The sequence below is a fragment of the Tasmannia lanceolata genome, unplaced genomic scaffold (assembly GCF_043159265.1).
Source record: "Tasmannia lanceolata isolate RefF3 unplaced genomic scaffold, GAP_Taslan_0.1 ptg000012l, whole genome shotgun sequence".
In the NCBI taxonomy this organism is placed as follows: Eukaryota; Viridiplantae; Streptophyta; class Magnoliopsida; order Canellales; family Winteraceae; genus Tasmannia; species Tasmannia lanceolata.
Genome location: NW_027518689.1, coordinates 34,545,254 through 34,568,434, shown reverse-complemented (window position 1 = coordinate 34,568,434; position 23,181 = coordinate 34,545,254). Strand labels below are relative to the sequence as shown.

The 23,181-nt window shown below is 38.8% G+C and overlaps 1 protein-coding gene across 2 annotated transcripts; it reads left to right on the top strand.

The window, feature by feature from the left end:
• The first annotated feature begins 3,574 nt into the window (after positions 1-3,574).
• On the top strand, positions 3,575-12,482 carry LOC143887947 (putative calcium-binding protein At1g02270). 2 transcript variants are annotated; one of them, XM_077392196.1, is made up of 12 exons: positions 3,575-3,759; positions 3,921-3,935; positions 4,094-4,255; positions 4,378-4,482; positions 4,578-4,683; positions 7,141-7,361; positions 7,476-7,552; positions 7,669-7,783; positions 10,460-10,585; positions 11,097-11,207; positions 11,294-11,401; positions 12,066-12,482. In XM_077392196.1, the coding sequence occupies exons 1-12, from the start codon at positions 3,757-3,759 to the stop codon at positions 12,303-12,305; spliced, it is 1,389 nt and encodes a 462-aa protein (XP_077248311.1). In that variant the 5' UTR covers positions 3,575-3,756; the 3' UTR covers positions 12,306-12,482. The 2 variants fall into 2 exon arrangements, with proteins under 2 accessions (XP_077248311.1, XP_077248312.1); XM_077392197.1 differs by lacking the exon at positions 3,921-3,935.
• Positions 12,483-23,181: the final 10,699 nt, after the last annotated feature.

The window sequence follows — 23,181 nt, the reverse complement described above, 5'->3', positions numbered from 1 at the left end:
AAAGGAAATTTTAGGTACAAAGGAAACATAAGGGAGAATGCATGTGATTTCGTGAAATTTTATATGGTGTCCGCGTCGCGAAGTCCGGTATATATTTTTCAAGAAGTACTGTGGGGCCCACTTCATAGGATGATCCAAAGAGTTCAATTGTCTTGCCATACCGAAAATAGGTCGTACCTTGTAAATAATCTCCATAGGATGATCCTAACCCTTCGATCAATCTGTAATGATTCAGAGAAGCGAGCTTTCCATACGCTTCCTATGCATTTCCTCTTAATTAAGACTACATTCTTATTTAGGTGATTATGTCTTCTTAAAATATTTTTTTCTCCTTTTAATTAATAATGTTGAAGGAACATGTTTAGAAAAATATTACATTTAAAACTTGAAAACTCTTCTTAAGTTTCAAATGAAATTCTGTTGATCTATTTAAAAATTTAACATTAAATATATTAAATTATAAAATCCTAAATTTGAAGTTTTCTTTTCTACTTGTAGTCCTTTCCCATATCCATTGCCTCTAACCAATTACAATCCTACTCTTATTATGTACTCTTTGTTCGCTTCAAATGAAGTTTATTACATGCTTTATAGTGACCAACACTTACAACACATTTTCTTTATATCTTCTGTTTGGTTGCAAAATACATGGAAGACAGCTGGGCATTCTTGGGAATATGAAACACCAAATGTTGTTTGGTTGTCAAATTTTAGCACAAATTCAATTGGACTTCTAGAAATGGAGGAGACATCATTATTTGCTTTTTGCTTAGGTGGTGCTTATGTGGCGGGATTGTCCCCTCTTCTAATTTTCCAATGCAAAACCTTCATTTTAGTGGATTTTAGAGCATAGAAGAGTAGAATATGTCTTGTCATGTGTAATCATAACTTTTTTCTCTCTTTTCCCTTTCTCTCTCTTCTACTATTTATTTGGTTAATGGCACCCCTCCATTCTCCACATGCTTTGACATCCAACCAAACACACTACCAATATTCCCCTAATCTTCCCTAGACAACTCTACACATCTCTCATCCTTGTCACCTCCTTGTTGACTACTACTTCCACTAAAATCCCAGCTAACCAAGAGCTTTTTGTTTCCCACATTTTCTCTTTCGTAAACCCCTCACTTCCCGTTCTTGCTTCTCTCACTCACTTCCTAGCACGGCAACTATGGTCCGATTCACAGCTGTCGTTCTTCTCAAGAAATCGGTCCCCTATATGAGGCAGAAGTGGGACCCAATACGTATCTTAGGAAGAAGCATAAGAGTGACTCTTATTGTTTGATACATAAGATGATTATTTATAATAACAATGGCTATCATGATACTCTTTTTATAGATTTAAAATAATATAAGACAAAAATACAACTATATGATATTGTTTTCTTAGTTCTTAATTTCTTCCCCTTAATCACTCAGTGGTATGTATGTGTACGAACAATACTGTATGATATTTGTTTTCTTAGTTCTTAATTTCTTCCCCATAATCATCAGTCGTTGAATAAAACATCAAGGGCGGCACCTATATGTTGTACCCCGATTCCGTGTCCATGTAACTTGCGTGAGGTTAAAGTTTCTTGCTATGTAAGTGAGGGTCCAAGATATTTCGCAACTTGACTAGAAACTACCAAAAAGAAAGGTAGTCACATGGTAAGTTTCACGAGTATTTCCTATTCGAAAAGACATATGTGGGGCCCACTTTTTTCAATGAGCTAAACACGTCATTTAGGGAACTGATATATCCGCCCCTTTTGAGTAATACCGTCACTGCCATGTTTTGATAATTGCACTAACTCACCTTGTCTTTTTCTTTATAAATTGACTTCTGAGAGCTTTTTGGGAAGAGTAATAAGTAATAACCTTTGTCAGCTAGTTAAATAATAAGAGACAAGTTAAGTGAGTGCAATTACAGGGCAGTGCCCATAACAGTAGCCAACTTTTACTGTGGGCTCTATACAAAAAGGCTATGGACGTCATTCATCGTGAACTTTATTATCCACAAATCAAAGGATTATTACAGTCACATGTAAGAGATCATTTGAGGAATATAGTGGTGGACCCCGTAAAATGGAATTATTTACATCATAATATTTATCCGAGGATAATACTTGTTTTTACATCCATGAAGAATTCAAAATCATCCAATTGCTGTATCTTTCTTCGGGATAAGGCTTATATCTTAATTTCAGAAGTACATACGTCTTGAGAAGTGGACCTATTTGAAGATGAGAGGCAATCTATAGCACTGACTACTCTTTTTTTTTCTTTTTTTTTTTCATTTCTTGTCTTGTTCCATAACCCATAAATCTCTTCATATGTAGTATGGTTCGTTGTAATTTGCCAAACTTAGCAAAAATACAAACCAGCTCCATTTCTCCAATTTTTCACCCTTTACTTTGTTTCTCAATTTTTCTTTAAATCCCACCTTTTGGACGATGTAAATGTTATTTTCTAAAATCCTAAACCAAGCTAAACCGTTTGAAACATACAATGTGGTGTCCATATACACTACCTTGAGTGCATGGTTTTAAATTCCAGTTTCGGTATACGTTTCGGCCCTCACCGAGATAGAAATTTCGGCCGAAATCAAGTAATTAAAAACAAGTCTCATTTTATTCGGTCCGAAATTTTGGAAATAATATTTCTTGGGAAATGATTTCAGCTCTCCAATGTTTTGATAAACATGCGATCCCTTATTTGTCGTGCAGTCTTGAAAGGGCTGTCAAAAAAATATTACGGTTCTCAAAAAACTCTTAAAGCCCTTTAGGCTCTATTCAATTGCCTTCTTGAGAAAGGAAAGGAGAAGAAAGTAAGCCAAAATTTCCTGTGATTGGACATGAGTTGACATTTTCCGCCGTTCACTTGTTTTCTCGGGAAAGCGGAATTACATAGGTGGAAAATATAAATAATGACGTGGAAAACCAACTTTCTTGCACTTTCCCTCTAAATTTTCTCACCAAAAGGATGGGAAAATCACTTTTCTGAGAAAACCACTTTGCCTACATACTTTCTTTTCCTTTCTCGGCCAAGTGAACAACGGAATTTTCTCACAAAAGGAATTTTCTCACAGTTTCTTTTCCTTTCTTTTCCGGTGTTCCAAGTCAGATTCTTTTCTTTTCTTTTCTTTTCCTGCAGCTAAAAAACAAGTGAACAGAGCCTTAAAGACTAACACGACAAACATGGGAGCGCATGTTAATCAGAACATTGGAGCGTTGAAATCATTTTCTTATTTTTTTTATTTAAAAAACCAATTTACCAAAATTTGAACTGAAATTTATTTAAAACCATGTTGGGTGTAGATAACAATTAGTAATTTTCAATGGAGGTTATATAAGGGAATGTGACTAAAACCAAATGGTTTGAAATTAAATGACCATTTCATGTCTGATAGTGGGGGTGAATGGGTGACTGATTAATCTTGATAAGGACTTTTGCTTTCGGCATTTTGCATATGCCGGAAGGCAACTTGCTATTACCGGTGGCAATTCCTTCATAGCCAGTCAACCTCTCCCTTTCCGGTTGGCGCTTAGCTGGTAAGAAGAGAGAGGTTTTCTTTATAAAACGGGTGGCATTGGAAAAGTTTGGAATAGAAGCAGAGAGAAACACACAAACGGAGATTGTTTTATTTATTTTTCTTCTAGACGAAGATCAAACACGGATTTTATTTTCCAGGTTTAGGAAATAAAATCGTTAGGATTTTCAATCTTACAACTGATTGAGAGAGAAACGGAAGAAGAAGAAGAAGAAAGCAAAACCATGGTAAATTTATTTTTCTTTTTCTCTTCCTACATGCAAACCCTAATTTTCTAGAACTTTTCATGATCCACATTGCTTGAAATTTGAAACCCTAATTTTCTCTTTCTAGTTCATGCAAATTGATTTCCTTTTGTTTTCTTCTTATGTTCTTTCAATCATTGAAGATTTCGCTGGAGAAGGTTTTTCCTTTTCTCCTTCTTCTCTTTTTTCATGTTGAATTTGTTGTTTTTTTAAAAAAAAATTGGGAGATGAATCTTGTTTGGATTTGAAAAGGTTTTCTGGTATTGTCATTGTTCTTCTTTGGATAATAATTTCCTTGTTTGAATTAAAAAAACAGGTTGTGGGATCTAATTTCGTGAAGAGTAATTCAACTGGGCAGGAAAATAAGATAAAAGGATGGATTTCTAGGCGCGCGAGTTTACCTTCAATTACAGAGCCTTGTGTTTCTTGCACCACATTCAATATCCTTGCTCCAATCTATAAAAGACTTGATAATGAGGTGGATTGGGTTTAGCTTTTTTCTTACTTTCATTCCGATTTCGCTTTTTTTTTGTCTCTGCAATTACGTTGCTTTGTTAGCTTTGAATGATTTTTTTTTTTTTGGGTTTTTATGGATAATAGAATCAGAACTGTCGCGAGAGCGAGTATAGGGCGTATTGGTTTAGCAGGAATGAGAACATATTAGATCGGTTATTGTACGAGAGATCTTCGATTATTTGTCTTCAGGTAGGATCTGATGTCTTTGTGAATTTGCGTGGGAAGAAGGCGCTGTGTTTTGGATTTTCTGTTGAATTTTTTTTGGGTGTGTTTTTTTCGTGTAGGAATTCTGGGTTGGGAATGAGGAACTTGTGGATATGTATGAGAAGAGGTTGGGTGATGCTGGTTATAGCAATTTCAAGCTCGCACGTACGAACAACCGTGGAGATGGTATTTTCTTTTCTTTTCATTTTTTTTGTTTCTCAATCTTTTGACTTACTTTACTTGGATTATAATGGTTTGTGCCTCAGCCTCAGGTTCTTCCTCACATTGTTTGAAAAAACTGCCTTTTTGTTTTCTTTTTTCACATATAAGGCATTGTTAAATTGTAAGAATGTTAAAGATAACTTCTCTTGGATTTCACACTGGCAATCATGACTACTGCTTTGGGAATCAGTGAAATATCAGCTATTTTTATTGTTCTTGGAAGAGCTATAGAAGATGGAAATGTTCTGTTGGAGCAGCAGTTTCATGGGTCCAGAAAACTGAGTGTGAATAGTATGGGTTGGTTGGAGCACTTCTAATTAAGGTCTGGGAGAAGGCCATGACTTGAATTGATTTTGAGACGAAACACAATCCCATCTCGGATTATGTTATTCGTACTTGATTCATTCAACATGCTCTTACCTGATGTCTCTGTGTATGTAATAGTATATTAATGGTATATTACTTAACACAATGTTCATAGAATGCTAAGTGGTTCACTGAATTGGTATTACCAGTTGGTTTACATTTCTTTAGTTCATAGACTTGCCTGCTATACGTTTTGGATTGCTGACATGTGTTTAGGTTAGTCTTCATCTTCTCTCCAGTTGCAGGTTATGATCCTTATCTTCAGGTCCTTGGACGAGAGATCTTGTCTTGGGACTTGGGTTCATGCTACTCTAAAGCTAACTGCTGAAGCCTAAGCCATACACTAAAGGCCCACCTCCGAAGCCCAACCACCCAAGTGGATGAGGCACAGGTGAGGGGTGCGCCTTAGTCTTGTGACATTGTTTCACGTCAAGGCACAGCCAAGATGTATTAATTATGACTCCTTTAATATTTAACTCTTGCTCCTCATTCTTCCTAAAGAATCAGCAATATGCTATGCCGTTTCAAATGAAATATGCAGATTACAGTAAATGATAGTATTCGATTTTGTTGTGATTGTTGTTCATGTCACTGAGGTTTTATCATTTATTCGTATAACTTATATTATATAATACTCTTTTAAACATTTTATTGCTCTAGTTATCAGGCTTATGCCTCATGCCTTGTAGGCTAGAACACCTTTGCCCCCTTTCTAACTTTTAATTGCATTGCTCGGGACTCAGGATGTATATGTTCAGTTTCCCTAGTATCAATTTTTTATGCAAAGGGGCTTCCATTGAATTACTGTCAAGAATGTTAATTCTATAGTGAAGAGAGTCAGCAATGTCACCATTTGGAGTGGGTGGAGAGTATAAGATGTGGGGTCTTGGAGAATAGAAGTTTGCTGGAGTGTAGGGTTCATGCTCACTACTTGCTTCATAGAAGCTAGAATTAGTATTTCACAAAGGATATATTATGTGGTTCTGATGGTGGGTAATCATCATTGATGATATGATGGTGGGCACAGAGTGTCTTCTCATTACAATAAATTCATGGAATTAGATGGCATGATCTGATGGACCTTGAGGGTGCTATGTGGCAACTCAGGTTCTTCATTCAACACATGAGATATTGGGTGCTGCAGATTTACAACTACATGCTATACTTTGAAATGGAATATATTTGCTAAGTGTGGTATCTATTTAGTGAAAAAGCCCAACATATTGGTTGGCCCTTTCTGGAACTTGTATTGATAATTGCTATTACCATTGTTTTGAAAATCGTCCGATTTATGATTCAAACAAATTTTATGTATTTCAATTTGAATCCCATGACTGAATCTTAATTTGCATGAATCTTGCGATTTGAATCCCAAGTTGGATCTTAAAGCTTATTTTATCCAGAGATTTTGGTAGATAACCTTCTCGGAGCAATTTGGTTTGTCGCAAGAACTAACATTTGAGATAGCTTCTGATTATATTCGAGTGATGTAACCTTTTGCCATCAAGAGGTGGTCATCCCAGAATGCTTGACAAGGCAACATGTCTATTGACTCTATACAGACTTAGTATGGCATTATAAAATAAAGGTAAATAAATTAAGTAATTATCATTCAAGAAAAAAGTACTTGAAAAATTAAGGATGTATTCCTTATGGTTGGGGATGCATTTCCCCTATGGACTCAGTTTGGTATTATAAAGTAAAGGTTAAAAATTATGCCTGATACCATTCGAAAAAAAATTATGCCTGATGGTCCCTAGTTGATCAATGGCATCCTTATATCATTTAAACCCTGTCAAGTGTTGATTAACAGAAAACAGGAGATGAATTAAAATCATTACCCCTGATTCTTGTGTCAACATACATGCACAGCATAGCAAATTTTGCTGAAAAATGGATGGTTTTGCACACTATATTCAAGCTATATAACATGGACCATCATATGTTCTTTCTGAAAAATTGCCGATACCATTGGTTTCTATCGCTATTTCCTGGAACACTGATGCATAGTCCACACTGCTTTCTTTCTAATCAGAGTTTATCTGTTTTGGACAGGTCTATTGACTGCTGTGCATAAGGACTATCTTAATGTTCTAAAGTACCGAGAGTTGCTCTTTAATGATTCTGGAGACCGTGTTGCTCAGCTGTTACATGTTGAATCAGTTGTTCCTTTTTGGCAAAGCCGAAACAGCAACATTCCACAACAAATTCTCATCGTGAATACCCATTTAGTATTTCCTCACAATTCTAGTCTCTCGATCGTTCGATTACACCAGGTAGATTGCTTTGAGGCATATGTAAAGCCGCGTTGTTCCTTTCTTGCTTTTACTTTCTAGTTGCATACCTACCAGTGTTGGTTAACTCTATATTTTCTTTCCATCTTGTAATAGGTATACAAGATCCTACAATATGTGGAATCTTATCAGAAAGAAAATAAGCTTTCTCCCATGCCGATCATACTCTGCGGGTTAGTTCTTCTTTTCAATGCCTGTTTCCGTTTTTGTAAATCCCAACGAATCAAATTTTCTTATTTGCTGTTCTTTTTTTTTTCTCTTCTATTCTTACTTCCTTTTTTTTTTGCAGTGACTGGAATGGAAGCAAGCGTGGCCATGTTTACAAGTTTCTTAGGTCTCAGGGGTTTGTATCATCATATGACACTGCCCATCAATATACAGACAGCGATGCGGATGCACACAAGGTCATAATCTTTTTTTTTTTTGAGACGGTAGAAAAGGAATATATTAAGAACCGAGTTGGTTCACAGCAAATTACATAAAAGAAGAAAGAGAAAATACAAAATCAAGGAGGGAGATAGTCAAATCGCTCCAAACTAGGCCTAAATACACCACTCCGTGCTAGGGAATCAGCCTCTGAATTAGCTGATCTCCTTACATGCCTAACGGATATAGACGAGAGAGAAACTAAATCATCTAGTTCCTCAAAGAAAGATAGAAAGCGCCACGGAGGAGAGGCTGCACCCTGAAGCCATAGAATAACATTAGAGGAGTCCCCTTCCACTATCACCTTATCTAACACAGCCATATCCAAAGATTTAATCCCGCAATGAACAGCTCTCACTTCCGCTTCATTTGAATCGCCACTCCAATGGGGCCCGAGAAAGCCCAGAGAACATCCCCCTTTGAATTTCTACATAGACCCCCAATCCCTGCATCACCAGGATTACCAAGAGAGGAGCCATCGAAATTTAGCTTGATCATTCCCTCAGGAGGAGGGATCCAGGGTTGTAATATTTTAACTTTACTAATCCCCTCCTTGCAAATAGTCTCCCAACCTTCCCAAAGATCATACGCAGATACGAAATGAAACATAGAAAGGCTTCTAGCCCAAAATATCACCTCGGAAATGATATTGATAAAAATCCTATAAGACGATTTTGCCACACCTTCAAAAACTCGGGAGTTTCTTTCCTTCCAAATGAACCACCAAGAAGTCACCATACACATCTTCCATAGCATCTTACCCTTTCTTTTCCAGGGGCACCAATCCCAGCTTTTAATGAAATCAGAGATGGTGTTTGAGAGAACCCAAGATACCCCAAAGCGATATAGAATATAACCCCATATTTCTCGGGCAAATTTACAGTGAATGAAAAGATGATCAATCGATTCACCATCTGAAGAACATAAAGGACAATGGTTGACGATAATCATCCCTCTCTTCCGCAGGAAGTCTATTGTTTGGATTCGACCACAACATACAGCCCATGCAAAAAATGAGATCCTTGGCGGGCAATGAGACTTCCATATCGACGCAAAAGGAGCCTCCGCTTCGCAATACACCAACTGATGATAGAAAGATTTAACAGAGAAAAGTCCGGATGTACACTGAAACCAAACGCGGGAATCACTCCCACTCCTCTTGATGTAACACCCTTCTATCAAGGCCATTAGTTCAAGGACAGAATTCAACTCCCGATCAAAAAAATTCCGTCTGAACTGCGGCTGCCAAACCACTCCTGAGTTCAGCCTTTCAAAAAAATCCGCCACCCATCCTATCTTTTGAGTAGACACTAGATACAGATCAGGGAACATTTCCTTGAGAGGAGCTGCTGAGCACCACGGATCTGACCAGAATCGGATTCTATCCCCTACATAGACTTTAAATCGAATACCTTTGGAGAAAGGAACCTCAACCTTCAAAATGTCCCGCCAAACAGTTATACCTTTGAACTTAAAGTTATCCGCAGAGCACCAATTTCCTTCCCTCACCCCATATTTGCTTCCTACTACTCTTACCCATAAAGCAGACGGTTCTGACCCAAACCTCCACAGCCATTTGCCCAATAGAGCCATGTTAAAGCCTCTTATTCTCCGAATCCCTAACCCTCCATTTTTCAAAGGGAGGCATACAGAACTCCATTTAACCAAGGGAATTCCACCAGAGGAAAGAGAGCCCCCCCACAAAAACCTTCTTTGGATCTGTTCAATTCTTAGGGCGACACTCACTGGGCATTTGAACAAGGAAAGAAAATAAATGGGGATGCATGATAGAACTGCTTTGATAAGAACTAAGCGCCCACCTTTAGAAATGAGATTGCGCTTCCAGGAGTCGAGACGCCTCTCAACTCTGTGAATGATGGGGTTCCAAAATAGTTTATTCGGTCTTCCCACCCCCAAAGGAAGGCCGAGATAAGATGCGGGCAAAGGCTTCAAAGAGCACCCCAGGATCCTAGCAAAAACTGAAGCTTCGGAAGAAGTAACATTTAAAACATATAACCCAGACTTCGAGAAGTTAGTTCTTTGGCCTGAAACCATCTCATAACACCTTAAGATGGCTTTAAGATTCAATACCTGAGAGATCACTGGGGCACAGAATAGCAGCGTATCATCTGCAAATTGAAGGAGCGAAACCTCCACTTTATTAGACCCAATTAAGAAGCCTTCAAAAAGACTTAACTCACCACCTTTCCTCAAAAGCCGGCTAAGAGACTCCGCAACAATCACAAAGAGAAAGGGGGAGAGAGGATCCCCTTGCCTTAACCCCCTAGATGATTTGAAAAAGCCTTTGGAAGAACCATTAATGAGGACAGAAAACCAGGCTGAGGATACACAGGCTCTAATCCAGCCTCTCCACCGAGACCCAAAACCCATTTTTCCAAGACTATAGTCCAGAGACTCCCACTCGACCCGATCGTAAGCCTTTTCCATATCAAGTTTGCACAAGACTCCTCCTTGACCACTACGCCTGTATGCGTCGATAGCTTCGTTTGCAATGAGGGAACAATCCAAAATTTGACGCTTATTAACAAAAGCGCCTTAGGTCATAATCTTTAGGTTCATAATTCACACTAAGAGCACTGCCAGCACTTTATGCATGCTTATAATTATTTGTCTTGTGTTTGCTTTCCTTGCAGTGGGTTAGCCACCGCAATCATCGTGGGAACATATGCGGCGTAGATTTTATATGGCTTCTTAATCCGAATAAGTATCGAAACCCACTCAAGACAAGCTGGAACGAAGCAGTATTTGGAATCATCAAGGTAGAAAATTTGTTTCTGTTTTTTTTTTTTTTTTTTTTATTCTAGAGCATCTGCAGGGATGTAGTTGGGCATTTATTGGTTGAAAAGGAAATTCTTAATATGTTTGTCCTCGCCTTTTTGTTTGATAAAGCGAGTGGGTTTGAAACTTTGGGAACTTGTGAGTTCAAAAGAACACCAGAAATTTGAAGAGTGAATCCCGTCCTCTGTTTCCTGTTTTAAATGTTGCATGGTCTGGGACTTAACTCTGGGTATAGATATATTTAAAGTTTAATAGATGTTTAGTTGTCAAGTCCTTTTTTCATCTTTATATTTCATTTCAAAGTATTTCATCTATCTGTGCTGGGAACAGTGATATATCCACGCTTTTTTGTGTTTTAAGATTTGGTACGGCATTCTTCTGTTTGTTTTCTTTTCTTTCTTTTTTGTTTATTTTTTTGATCTACTGCGTCGTTCTCTTCTATGCTATTCTATATTTGATGTTGGATTTTATTTATTTATTTGTTTGTTTCAGTATCAGTTCCGTCAAACTTCTTTGACAGAAAACGATGCATTTGCCCTTCTCAAAGCCGATAGCCCTGGTGATTTTATTACCTCCTCAAGTTTTTGTCAAGCTCTCCATCAGGTACATCATATTTCTTCAGAGAAGAATTAACAAAACCAAATTCCGGTGCGAAAAGGTTGGCCTATTGATTCTCTATCCTAATACAGTTAGGTTTAACTGGCCATCCTCATGGACTGAGTGTTGAAGAGATGGAGGATTTGTGGAAACAAGCAGACGTTGATGGAGATGGAGTTGTCAGTCATGGAGAATTTCAGGTAAATTATCATGCCAGAACTGAGCTTCTGCTTGTTTGCTTTAGTGGTGACTGGTACGACTTTTGTTGGATGATCCAAACCATTTATATGCTAGGTCTTTCTATGGATGAGCAGTACACCAAAATCCTCTCATTGGATGATAAGCCTTTGATTTTGGACCTATAAAAAAAAAAGCCTTTGATTTTGGGGGCTTTGCTGATGAATGTAAACTGTTACTCATTTATTTTCTAGCCGTCGATTTGAAGGCCGCAGAAATGGAGTCTTAGAATTGTCCTATCGAGTAGAAATTTGGTGCAACCCTCTGTAGCAAAAGCCTAGCAGATTTAATGATTTGGATCATTTACTTCTATCCTCCCTTATTCTTATCAAGGAAACCCCCTTCCTCCAGAGGTTCTCGGAGTTCTCTGTGAAAGTTCTCGCCTTGCCCAATCAGGCATTAATCGAGCCAGTCTAGAGATATTTGATCTTATGCCGCCTTGACTTGTTGCTTTATGTTGCTCTTTGTAGACTGTTTCTCGTCTCTTTTTTTTTTCACTTTTATTGTTAGCACTGATTTTCTCGATCGGTACCATTAGAAAAAAACGACTCCTACAGTATTTCAATCGGTCATTGGTCCTATCTGTATTCCAAGTGATAGTTATACAAATCAATTATGACATTGCAGAAGCAGATTTGGGACCCCACACGGTCGGAGCAGCAAGAGGAAAATTCCGAAGAAGGTAGAAGGGATGTTAGAAATGGCACGGAGGGGCTAGCTGTTGGCTTTGATGTGAAGAATGCAGTTCTCTTCCCTCCTGAAGTTGAGCAAGGTCTGTGGCCTGAGAACTACTCTCTTTCTGATCATGCTCGACTCACCGTAGTATTTTCTCCCAGACGGATGCAATGCTCTCAACCAATCTGCTAATCCATTGTCTGTTTTTCGACCATGGGTGATTTGTGTGTAGTAACAGAAATTAACAGTTGGGAAAAGGAAGAAAGAGAGGAATTTTGGGTTGTATAGCTACTACAGTGGGGGATCTCAAATTGTAGAAATTATGCTCAGGAGGGCTATTAAGTTTATAAAATAGTTTTGTTTTTATGATTTCCCAGCTTTATTTTAGTAGCAATCAAACAATCTGTTGAAAGCCAGTCAAAGTGGATCGGTCAACAGAAAACTGTATAGCATGCTACAGTCAACTTGATGTTTTGAGTTGATCAGGTAGAATTGAAAAGCATTGCTTGTTGCCACAATTGAGGGAAATCTTGTATTAATTCCCTACCTTTTCTGTTCTTCCTTCAAATGAACATTACAACAGACCAAATTTGGACAGAAAGAACGACCAAAAAGCATCCAGGACTCTGTTTCTACTCTAAATTGTTCAATAATGGGAGACCTATGTCCGATTCAAACAAGAAACATGCATAGCCATGTTATAATGGAATATGCCCATCTCCTTTTTCTTGGTAGAAGGGAAAGCTCAGTCCTAATGAAAAGAAAACAGGCCCATGAAGGCATCTCCAATGAATCAATGGATCTCTGGAGAATTGAAAACCACATACAGTAACCCAAGTCTCCCGTCTCTTCCCAATCTTGAGCACCCACATCTCTGATCATCTGCAAAATTCCCATAAACTTTGGTCGGCAAGCTCGCCAAGAAGCTGACACATCCTAGAGTATCTCAGATTCTTTATCTTTCTTCCCTTGTTGATTGCCTTGGCTTCCATTGCTTCTGGAATTTGCTTTAGGGTCCTTGGATTGTTATCTAAGATTCATACAGTCTACGTGGTTGCACCATCTGGATGTCTTAATAAGGTTTGTACCATCCTAACCCCAGTTTACCTATCCAAAAAAAAAAAAAAAAGGTTTGTACCACCCTGGAAGCAGTAGAGATAAGGTGGTGTAGACTCATGTGGGTTGTTGTGTTAAAGAAGGCAATGAATAGAGTTGAAGCTGCTGAATATCTTGTGGATGTAGTGAAGGAACTCCACGAAAGCATTTCTAAATGCAGAGGTTTCAATGTCTTAGATCGCATGATGTTAGGCTGGTTACCAATGAGCAATTAAATCATGATTAATGGTAAATCCAATGGCGATTTCTCACTAAACAGTGCAGAAATGCAAATTAATGCATGATATTTTGATGATGAACGAAGAGAAAGAGGTGTGGTGGTCCACTAAAAGAGGGGAGATATGTGGATCATTTGTCAAAGATGAAAGGTATTTGAAGGATTAAAAATACAATGATCAATAGTTTGAAAGAAGGGCCTTAAAACGAAATGAAAATTATAAAGAGGGGCTTTAATCGAGTTTCAACATCTTATAATGGGCTTTATGAAGAGTCCCAAAAAAGTATCTATCGACTACCACTGATTAGAGTGATGGGACCCACGAGAAATTGTATGTGAGACATTATATTGGCATGGGTCCCCCTGATGAAACCAATGGGATTGCAAGGATTTCCATATGTTGACCTCCAAGAACAAGTTAAAAGAGGTGTTCTTTCTTAAAGAAGCGTTTTAGATATTCAAGTACAAGTTCATTGTAACATAATTTATGCGTAAGTATCTTACAAAATGGGAAAAAAATATAGAAAGAAAGAAGAGAAAGGGTGGAAGTATTTCCCTCTGCCTTATGTTTATAGAGAAAGGTTGGGTGGAATTCATCCTTAAGATAGATGCTGGGGACAAATTTTTATGTCCGACACGATCACATGTATGTGTAATCAAGACCGTTGATCCTGTAGAACGACATAAGGCGACCCACATGGAATGGGCGTCACAATTCTAAGATAAAGGAAAACAACTGAACACTTAGGCCCTGTTCGTTTCAGATTACGACAATTGATTGTCGGCCTTAAACCTATTATTGGACTCAAATTTAAATGTAATTTTGAGCCCAATAATAGGTATCGGTTGTCATAATCTCAAATGTAGGTCCTGTTCGTTTTGGATTTTGAGCTCAAAACTGAATATTGTACTTAATTGAGTTTAGTTTTGAGACTCAAAATCAATTCTCAGAATCTGATTGGGAGGACACACCACCAACTAAATTAAGGAGGACACACCACCAACTTATTCTGTATTTAGTGTTGGTGGGCCTGCCATAAATAAGGTGACTGACAATTAGGTTCAATATGGCAGTATGGCACCAAAGTACCACAAAATCCTAATGTGAAATATATACGAATTGAGAAAACGGTTTCTACACACGTGTAGGTAAGTTATCTACACACTAGCTTAAAATACAGTGAAGGCCCACATTGTCTGGGTGATCCAAGCCATCCATTTCCTCACATAGATAGGATGTCTACAAAAAATCAGATCCATAGGATCATCCCAACCCTACGATTTGTGGAGGTAAAATGGATGTCTTTAAACCTTCACAAATTAGTCCAATTTTTGCCTCCACAGTTCGAATGGTTAGGATGATCCTATGGATCTGATTTTTTGTGGACACCGTATCTATGTGAGGGCCTTAAAAATGAATGGTTTGGATCACCCAAATAATGTGGCCCCCATTGTATTTTAAGCTAGTGTGTAGATAACTTATCTACACATGTGTGTAGGAACCGTTTTCTCATATGAATTAACGTTCTAAAAAATATTTAGCAAAAAGGTTTTAGCCTTCATTCTTTTTTTCGTTATTTTGCTCTTCGTTCTGGATTCTGTTTTTATAGAAACAACGACTCGGGCCTAGTTTGTTTTGGATTTTGAGAACAGATTGTGAGTCCAAAACTGAGAACTTTCATTCTAGTTTCTGTTTTTATAGAAACAAAGTCTCAGCCATGCATGTTTTGGATTTTGAGAACAGCTTGTGAGTCCTAAGACTGAGAGCGGAATTTAAGAACCGACTCGTGAGCATTGAAGTCAATTTCTATGGTGTCTAATGATTTTAATCGAGGGATTAGGTTTAGCGTAGGGGATGAGAAGAGAGTGGAGTTTTGAAATGACATATGGTTAGGGGGCTGTCCTCTGTCCCATGCTTTCCCAAGCCTCATTAGGTTTGCTTCTAATAAAAATGCGACATTGTTTGAATTCTATAAATGGGTGGGGTTAGAATAGTTTGGGACTTTACCCTCAGTAGGAATCTTAGAGGCCTTGATACCGATTGTTTTATCAACCTTCTCTCTATGTGAGTGTTTTATTTCTCAGGCTAAACTAGATTGACGGATTTGGACCTCACACCTCAGAGGTTCCTTCTTGGTCACATTGCTTTCTAGGTTCCTAGGTCGCCCTTCGGCTGCTTCCTTTACCTGGAGTAAGGTTTGGAACCCTTTGGTGCCCACAAAAATCCAAGCCTCCTGTTGGACGGCGTTATGGAACAAAATCAACATGCTACCAGCTTATCAATCAAAAAAAAAATCAACATGCTAGACAGAATCAAGAAGCGAGGCATTAGTATGGCGAAGTGGTTCATTCTATGGCTTGATGGAGGAAGAGTCTTGCAACCACATATTCATCCATAGTAGAGAAGCCTACAAGATCTGGACCCAAGTTTAAGCATGGTTTGGCTATCAATGGGTGACATCGGACTCAATCAAAAACCACCTGTTAAGTAGGAAGATTGTTGGTTTAGGCTCTATGGGAAGTCCCTTTTGCGGTTACGTGGGAGAATTGGCTACAAAGAAATACTCGAATTTTTTAGGATAAGTAGGTCTCCTCCCACCTTCTAGCTTGGGGTCGTCATCAAGATTTTTGGGGTTACTTTGTTGAGTGCATTATTAGGAATTGGAAGACGATCTCATCAGGCACTGCTGCTAAGAAAAAGACATCAGCTTTGTGGAAAACTCCTTCCTCCAACACTCTTAAAATTCAATGTTGATGGTTGCTCCCTTGGCAACCCCGACAAAGTAGGAATTGGGGGTGTCTTCAGAGATTGCAATGGTGTCATCAATCTTGTGTTCAGACTCCAGGTAGAGGTTCGTGCTATCCACCTTGGCATGAGCATATTTAGGGAGCAGATGTTAGGTAAAATAGAGTGTTAGGTAAAATAGAGGTGGAAGGTGATTCGTCTAATGTTATTTCTTGGGTTCAAGGTAAGGGGGTAGGTCCTTGGAGATTAGCTAGGTTTTTGGATAGAATTTCTGCAATGTATGGAATGATAACCCCCCCCCCCCCCACTTCACACACACACACACACACACACACACACACACACACACACACACACACACACACACATTTAAAATCCCCCATTTAATGTTTTCCATGAGAATGGTTCACTACTTGAGGATGAATTCACCCCCTTTAACTTTTTTCCTTATCCTTGAAAGTTAACGGATAACGTTAAAGGGGAGATTTTATCCCTCGAAAGAGGGGGGGGTGAGGGGCGGCATATCATTTCCCTAGATTTAATTTTCAAGGATAATTCGGATTTTTTATAGTTAGTGCATTTAGCTGATGAAAATCAATCAATTATGACAGAGCTTCATTCTATCTTTGGAGATAATTTCGTAGAAACATGGTGGACACCTATTCTTCAACTAGTACGAGTGAAAATTATCTATGCAATGTGCTTCCTCTCCAACCATCACTACTTCACCAACAATTCAGCAGCCAACCAAAAAGTGTGAAACTAAGTGAATAATCTTATTATCATAACATTGTCGTGCAGATGTCAATAGTCTTTTTGGAGCTGAATTTGCCTCTTCATTTTACTGCAACAGCCTTCTACGATCAGTTCGAGACAGTAACTGGAAGGTGATTTTATGAATAGTGATAAGGAGAGATGAAGGAAAGAATCTGTCAAGCAAAAAGACAATAACAGCAAAACCCATTCCATAAATCCAAGAGAGAGAATCAACACTAACAAAAGATTAGATATACCGATATCAACATGATACAACAAAACCCAAAATCAATACGAGATAAAAAAATGGAAATTTAAAGGAACCCGAGAAGTGTGTTAACCATTAGCGATAAATCCCCACCAAACCTCACATGAAGGAGAGACAATCAAAGGGAAGAAAACAAGTAATCATTGTCCAAACATGAGAATTCCCATTATACACATTGAATTCGACTCAAAAGAAATAACACTAGTTAGCAAACTACATGGAGGAAGATGGAAATGAATGGCTTACATGAGAAGTTGAAATGCGGAAGTGTGGACGTTGTTTCAGCCTTGTTTGATTTTGGATTTTGAGTCCAATAATTAGTTTTGGACTCCAAATCAATTCTTAAAATCCAAAACGAACGTGCCCTAATATTGAAATGTTATTTCTTGGGTTCAAAGTAAGAGTGTAGGTCCTCGGAGATTAGCTAGGTTTTTGGGTGAAATTTCTACCATGTATGATGAAGGGTTGATTTCTTTTGTTCATATTCCTAGAAATGGCAATAATCTTTTTTGTTTTTTGAATGGTCAGAAATGCCAACGATCTTGCAGATTTTTTTGCCAAATCAGGGGCCTTGCGGGATTCCTTGTTTGTTGGGCAATCTTTGCCCGTCTACGTGCACTTGTAATCTCTTGTCTCTATTAATATAGTTATATTTCGCTCAAAGCCATTATACCACAAATATCAGTAGTCTTATATTTAGTAAAGACACTCTTGGAGTCAGTATTGAATTGCTATGTTTAGTGCCAATCCGGTACAGATGGGTTGACAGAGACGGCCCCATGTCATGGAACTTCAGAGCTTGCATACAACAGTGACCACTGAAAACGAATTAAACCACCCATCAATTTGCCTCTATTAAGATTCATAAATATATAACAGATCTCTCATTGTAACCATTTATTCGGCCAGCCAGTGGGATCCATATGCCAATATAAGGCCTTCCAAACCATTTCTCGTGGGTCCCATCACTCACACCATTGGTAAACACTTTTTTGGGGCTTTGCATGAAGCCACTCATAAAATTTGGAAACTCCATCAATGCCCTTCTCTATAATCTTTATTACATTCAAGCACCTCCTCTCAACCCAATGGCCATTGTATTTTCAATTCCTAAAATAACTTTATCTTTCACAGATGGTCCACCCATCTCCCCTCTTTTGTGGGACCATGTTCCGTATCTAACGAGCCTAAGATCGCACGATTTGGATATGATTTGAGAAAGTTATTAGCATTTTACGGAAATAGTATAGGTCTTATTACGGGGACTTCTATTTGATCACTCATCAAAATATCATGTATTAATTTGCATGTCTGCACTGTTTAGTGAGAAATTGATATTGGATTAACCATTAATTGTGGCTTAATATCCAATTGGAAAGAAGCTTTACCTCCATACCAATCATGGAGTTCCTACACTACACCCACAAGATATTCAGTACTAATCCAGCTCCTGCCCACCAGTCCTGCAAGTCTATTTATTCCCTTCTTTCTTTACAACAACCCACATAACTCTACACCCTTTTATCTCTTCTACTAAACCATTCAGACTGTAGGAATCTTAGACAACAATACAGGGACCTTCAAGCAAATTCCACAAGCAATGGAAGCCAAGGCAATCGCCAGTGGAAGAAAGAAGAAAAATCTGAGATGCTCTACAACGAGTGTCAGCTTCTCGGCGAGCTTGCCGAGCGATGTTTATGGGAAATTTGCGGATAGCATATGTGCCGTTATGTACTCCGACAACCCAGTTGAGGACTTCAGGGAATCGATACTCGAGATGATAAGAGATGTGGGTGTTCAAGATTGGGAAGAGATGGAAGAGCTTGTTTACTGTTATGTGGTTCTCAATTCTTCAGAGATCCATGGATTCATTGGAGATGCATTCATGAGCTTGCTTTCTTATCTTTAAGACTGAACTTTCCTTTCTACCAAGAAAAAGGAGATATGGATATACCCTACTAATATAGATATGTAAGTTTCTTGCTATAATCAGACATGGGTCTGCCATTATTGAACAATTTAGAGTAGAAATCTGGTTTTGGATGTTTTTGGGTCATTCCTTCTGTCCAAATTTAGTCGTGCTGTAATGTTCATTTGAAGGAAGAACAGTAAAAGTAGGAGTTAATGACATGTGTGTTTCCCATTTGTAGCAAAAAACATGCTTGTTATTGTCTTTTTAGCCATTAATGGGTACTATATTGTTATAGTAACTGTGGAAAATGGACAGAGAATCATTTTTCCTGCTACTTTAAATGGCATGTATGGGGCCAATACATAAACCAGACTAGCAAAACATGATATTTTATTACACTGTCTCTACCATATACATGATCCGACACTAGACTAAACATGTACTTCCAAAATTGAACTGGGTATTTTCCACTTGATCTTGTTTGGAATTTGAAAGCAAAATCTGTTTCGTTGTTTCTCTCTTTTTTCTTACATGCATCGGATCAAGCACAACAAAACCTGCATCAGCAGGAGCAGATTACGAAATGACAATAACAAGTACCGATAGATAGGGAGAAACATATGTAGGTTGATACAATCGGAAGTTTGGAATGGAAAGGTATAAGTGGGCAGGAGTTTATTCATCACCATGTTTGCCCTGAAGGAAGACCTAGACACACACTGCTTGCACATACGAAGGGGGACTGTTGTGCTCACCCAAGAACTCAGTTAAGATTAATCTATCCTTCCACCATGGTTTCATGCTCTTCTCTATTCTGGCCGAATTAGAGAAAGGAAGTTAAAGAGTTGGTCACACAAGGTGCTTGGAATGAACACGATGTCCGGTTCCAAAGTGATTTTACGTCAAACGATTCCATTCCATTCTTCATGAAATTTGTTAAATACATGTTCAATTGTGAAGCCCACAAAAATAGGTGAAAGTATTTTTATCAGACAGAGAGTTCCAAACAGGGGTGGAGTGGGAGGGAAGAAAGGGGGCTAATATATCACTTCTGTTGTTTAGTAGATAATATTATGTTTTATGAATCTCAAATCTTTTTACTATCAGCTTACAAATGTTACTGCGCCATCGCGTCTGGCCAAAGTGTGGAGCATCCCAGCACTTCCCGGGGTTTGTGCTTTTGGGTAAAATACGATCCTCGATAGAATCCAGACGGTGGACCATTTGCAAGATCACCATATGAAGATCACTGACAACTGCGCACTATGCATAGAGGTAGGGGAATCAGTGGATAATATGTTTATTCACTACAGATTAGCTAGGGAAGTGTGGAGTAAGATCTTGATTAGGTTTGCCTTGCTCTGGGTGTATCCATCTAAGATTGTTGATCTAGAGGAGTACTAGTCCTTGGTCCCATGGCGTAAGAAGTGAGAAATCCCCTGGAATATCTCCTTGCTAGCAATGTTGTGGACTTGTGGGTCTTGTGGAAGGAGAGGAAAGTTGGGACCTTTAGAGGTCCAATAAAAAAATGATGTTTCAAAACGTGAATGCGCGTAAAAATGCAGCCATAGAAAATCACAGTTTACTCGACACGACGCGGTCACGCACTTGGTTGACGTCGCGGAATACTAGTTGATGCGGTCATAACTTCAGAGAGGCAAAGCAGTTTTGATTGACTTTGTAGGGCAAAATGCGGACTCGAACAAGGACGTGGCCAAGGTAAAAAGGGAGCCAACTTGGGAGAGTCCACGACGACGCGGGGGAGTTTTGAAACTATGGTAAAAAGTACTCAATATATATTCCTGAAAGTGATAGCTCTAACGATATCATGGGCTAGGATCGTTCCTAGCTTCAAGTTTGTATCTGCATACAAACTATGGTATGGATGGCAGGAGATTTGTGTTAGTGCAAAGCCGGGTGCCATGATAAACCAGGAGTGGGCTCTGCCAGATTCATGTCAGTTAAAGTTCAACTTTGATAGGTCAAGCATGGGGAACCCAGGGCCAGCTAGTATTGGAGGTGTTCTTAAGGATGAGTTCAGCTTGCCACTATGGGCGTTCTCAAGGTCCATTGGGATCACAAACTCCAATAAGGCGGAGGTAAGAGCGATCCTGCAGGGTATCATTAGGATGCTGGAGAGGAACCATATGGATCATGTGGTGGGTGGAGGTTGATTCCCTCTGTTATCAAGTGGCTCAAGGGCTCCATAGGCCCCCTGGAGAATTGCTTCTTATTTGGATGAGATTCATGATAGGATTGCAAGTTCCTATATTTCATTTATCCATGTCAGAAGCAATGCTGAGAGGCTCACCAGGGCAGGCACATCTAAGAAGAGCTTAGAATTGTTAGATTATATCACCAGGGCGGGCACCTCTAAGGAGAGCTTAGAATTGTCTCCTCTCTTGACCGATGTGGCATAAGGTAGCTTCAAGCCTCTCTTCATCCCACTAGTGCTAGCTTGTCCCCTGTCCTTTGTCCTGTTGAATTGACCTTCTCAGTCGCTAGTTCTCCCGCTTTATTCTTCTAATAATTTATTTTTAATGTTGTCTTCTAATAAAATTTCAGCCATTCAAAGAATATTATTATGTTTTATGACACTGAATCACATGGGTCCCACATTTTTGGTGGTGATCCAAACCATTCATTTGCAAGGCCCCATCATAGATAGGATGTGTACAAAAAATCAGGTCCATTGAATTATCCTAACCCCTCCAGAAGTGGAAGGGAAAAAGGGGCAGATTTGTGGACAAACAAAGTCTGTCCATTTTAACCTCCACAAATGGATGGGGTAGGATGATCCTATGGGGCTATTTTTTGGTACATACCCCATCTATGTAATGGCCTTTCAAATGAATGCTTTGGACCATCCACATGAGTTTGGGGCACTCGAGCATACCTAAGCTCGGTGCGCTCGAGTGTACAATCCTTTTCCTCATAAAATTAAACAGTAAAAACCTAATCGGCATAAAAACATCCAAATTAGGGGTGGCAATGGTTCGGTTTCGGTTCGGTTTGACCCCCAAACCGAACCGAACCGAAATTTGAATCGGTTTGGTTTTACCAAACCAAAACCGAACCAAAACTGAATTTTCGGTTCGGTTTCGGTTCGGTTCCGCCAATTTTTCCACCCTTTACTCATAATAATTGCAAATATTCGATTTCGGTTCGGTTTGATACCCAAACCGAAATTTGAATCGGTTTGGTTTAACCAAACCGAAACCGAATTTTCGGTTCGGTTTCGGCTCGGTTCCGGTTCGGCCAATTTTGCCACCCCTAATCCAAATGGGTTTTTGACCAAAAAGAAAAAAAAAAAAAAAAAGGTAGGTAGGCTGGAACACTATTCGCACCTTGTACTATATTAAAAAGAGTGGCTTCCTAACATCCCTACCTAACCAACTCACGTAGCTAAAAAGACATGCATTAATGACTGTTTTATTGAGAAGAACACCATCTTGGGGCGGATGGAGTCAGGAATTTGCTTTATGCGGGCAAACAATGGTCAATACATTTTTATAAAGTGGAAAAAAAACCTAAAAGATCATAAAAATTACAATTCAAACTGCTTTCAAGACCCACGATGATCCAGGTTGATGATATTTGCATATGTTTCATTAAACAAGACTGATATGACATAGATGCTCAGGAAAACATTAGATTCCCAGGAAGATAACCACTTTACTTGTTATGGCTTCTCAACTATGATAGAACCCATATCGACAGCGGCACTACAGTTAAAATTCCACAAGATTTTGGATTGGTTAAGGCCACGTTTGGATACCTCATGGTTTTGTATTTGTATTTGGATACAAAATACATCAATCATCCTCATGCTCATGTTCAAGAGAGAGGGAGCGAGAGACGTATGGCTGTTGCAGCAGCAAGGGTGGAGGTAATTGCCACAAATATTGATTTCCAAATAATGTCCTGCAGAACAGATTTCCAAATTTCAATTGCAAATGTGAGAAATCCAAATCTAAATCTTGTGGGTATAAGTTTCCTACATCTCTAGAGCTTTGGAAAAAACAAAAAGCTATATTGTTGTGCTAGCAGTTA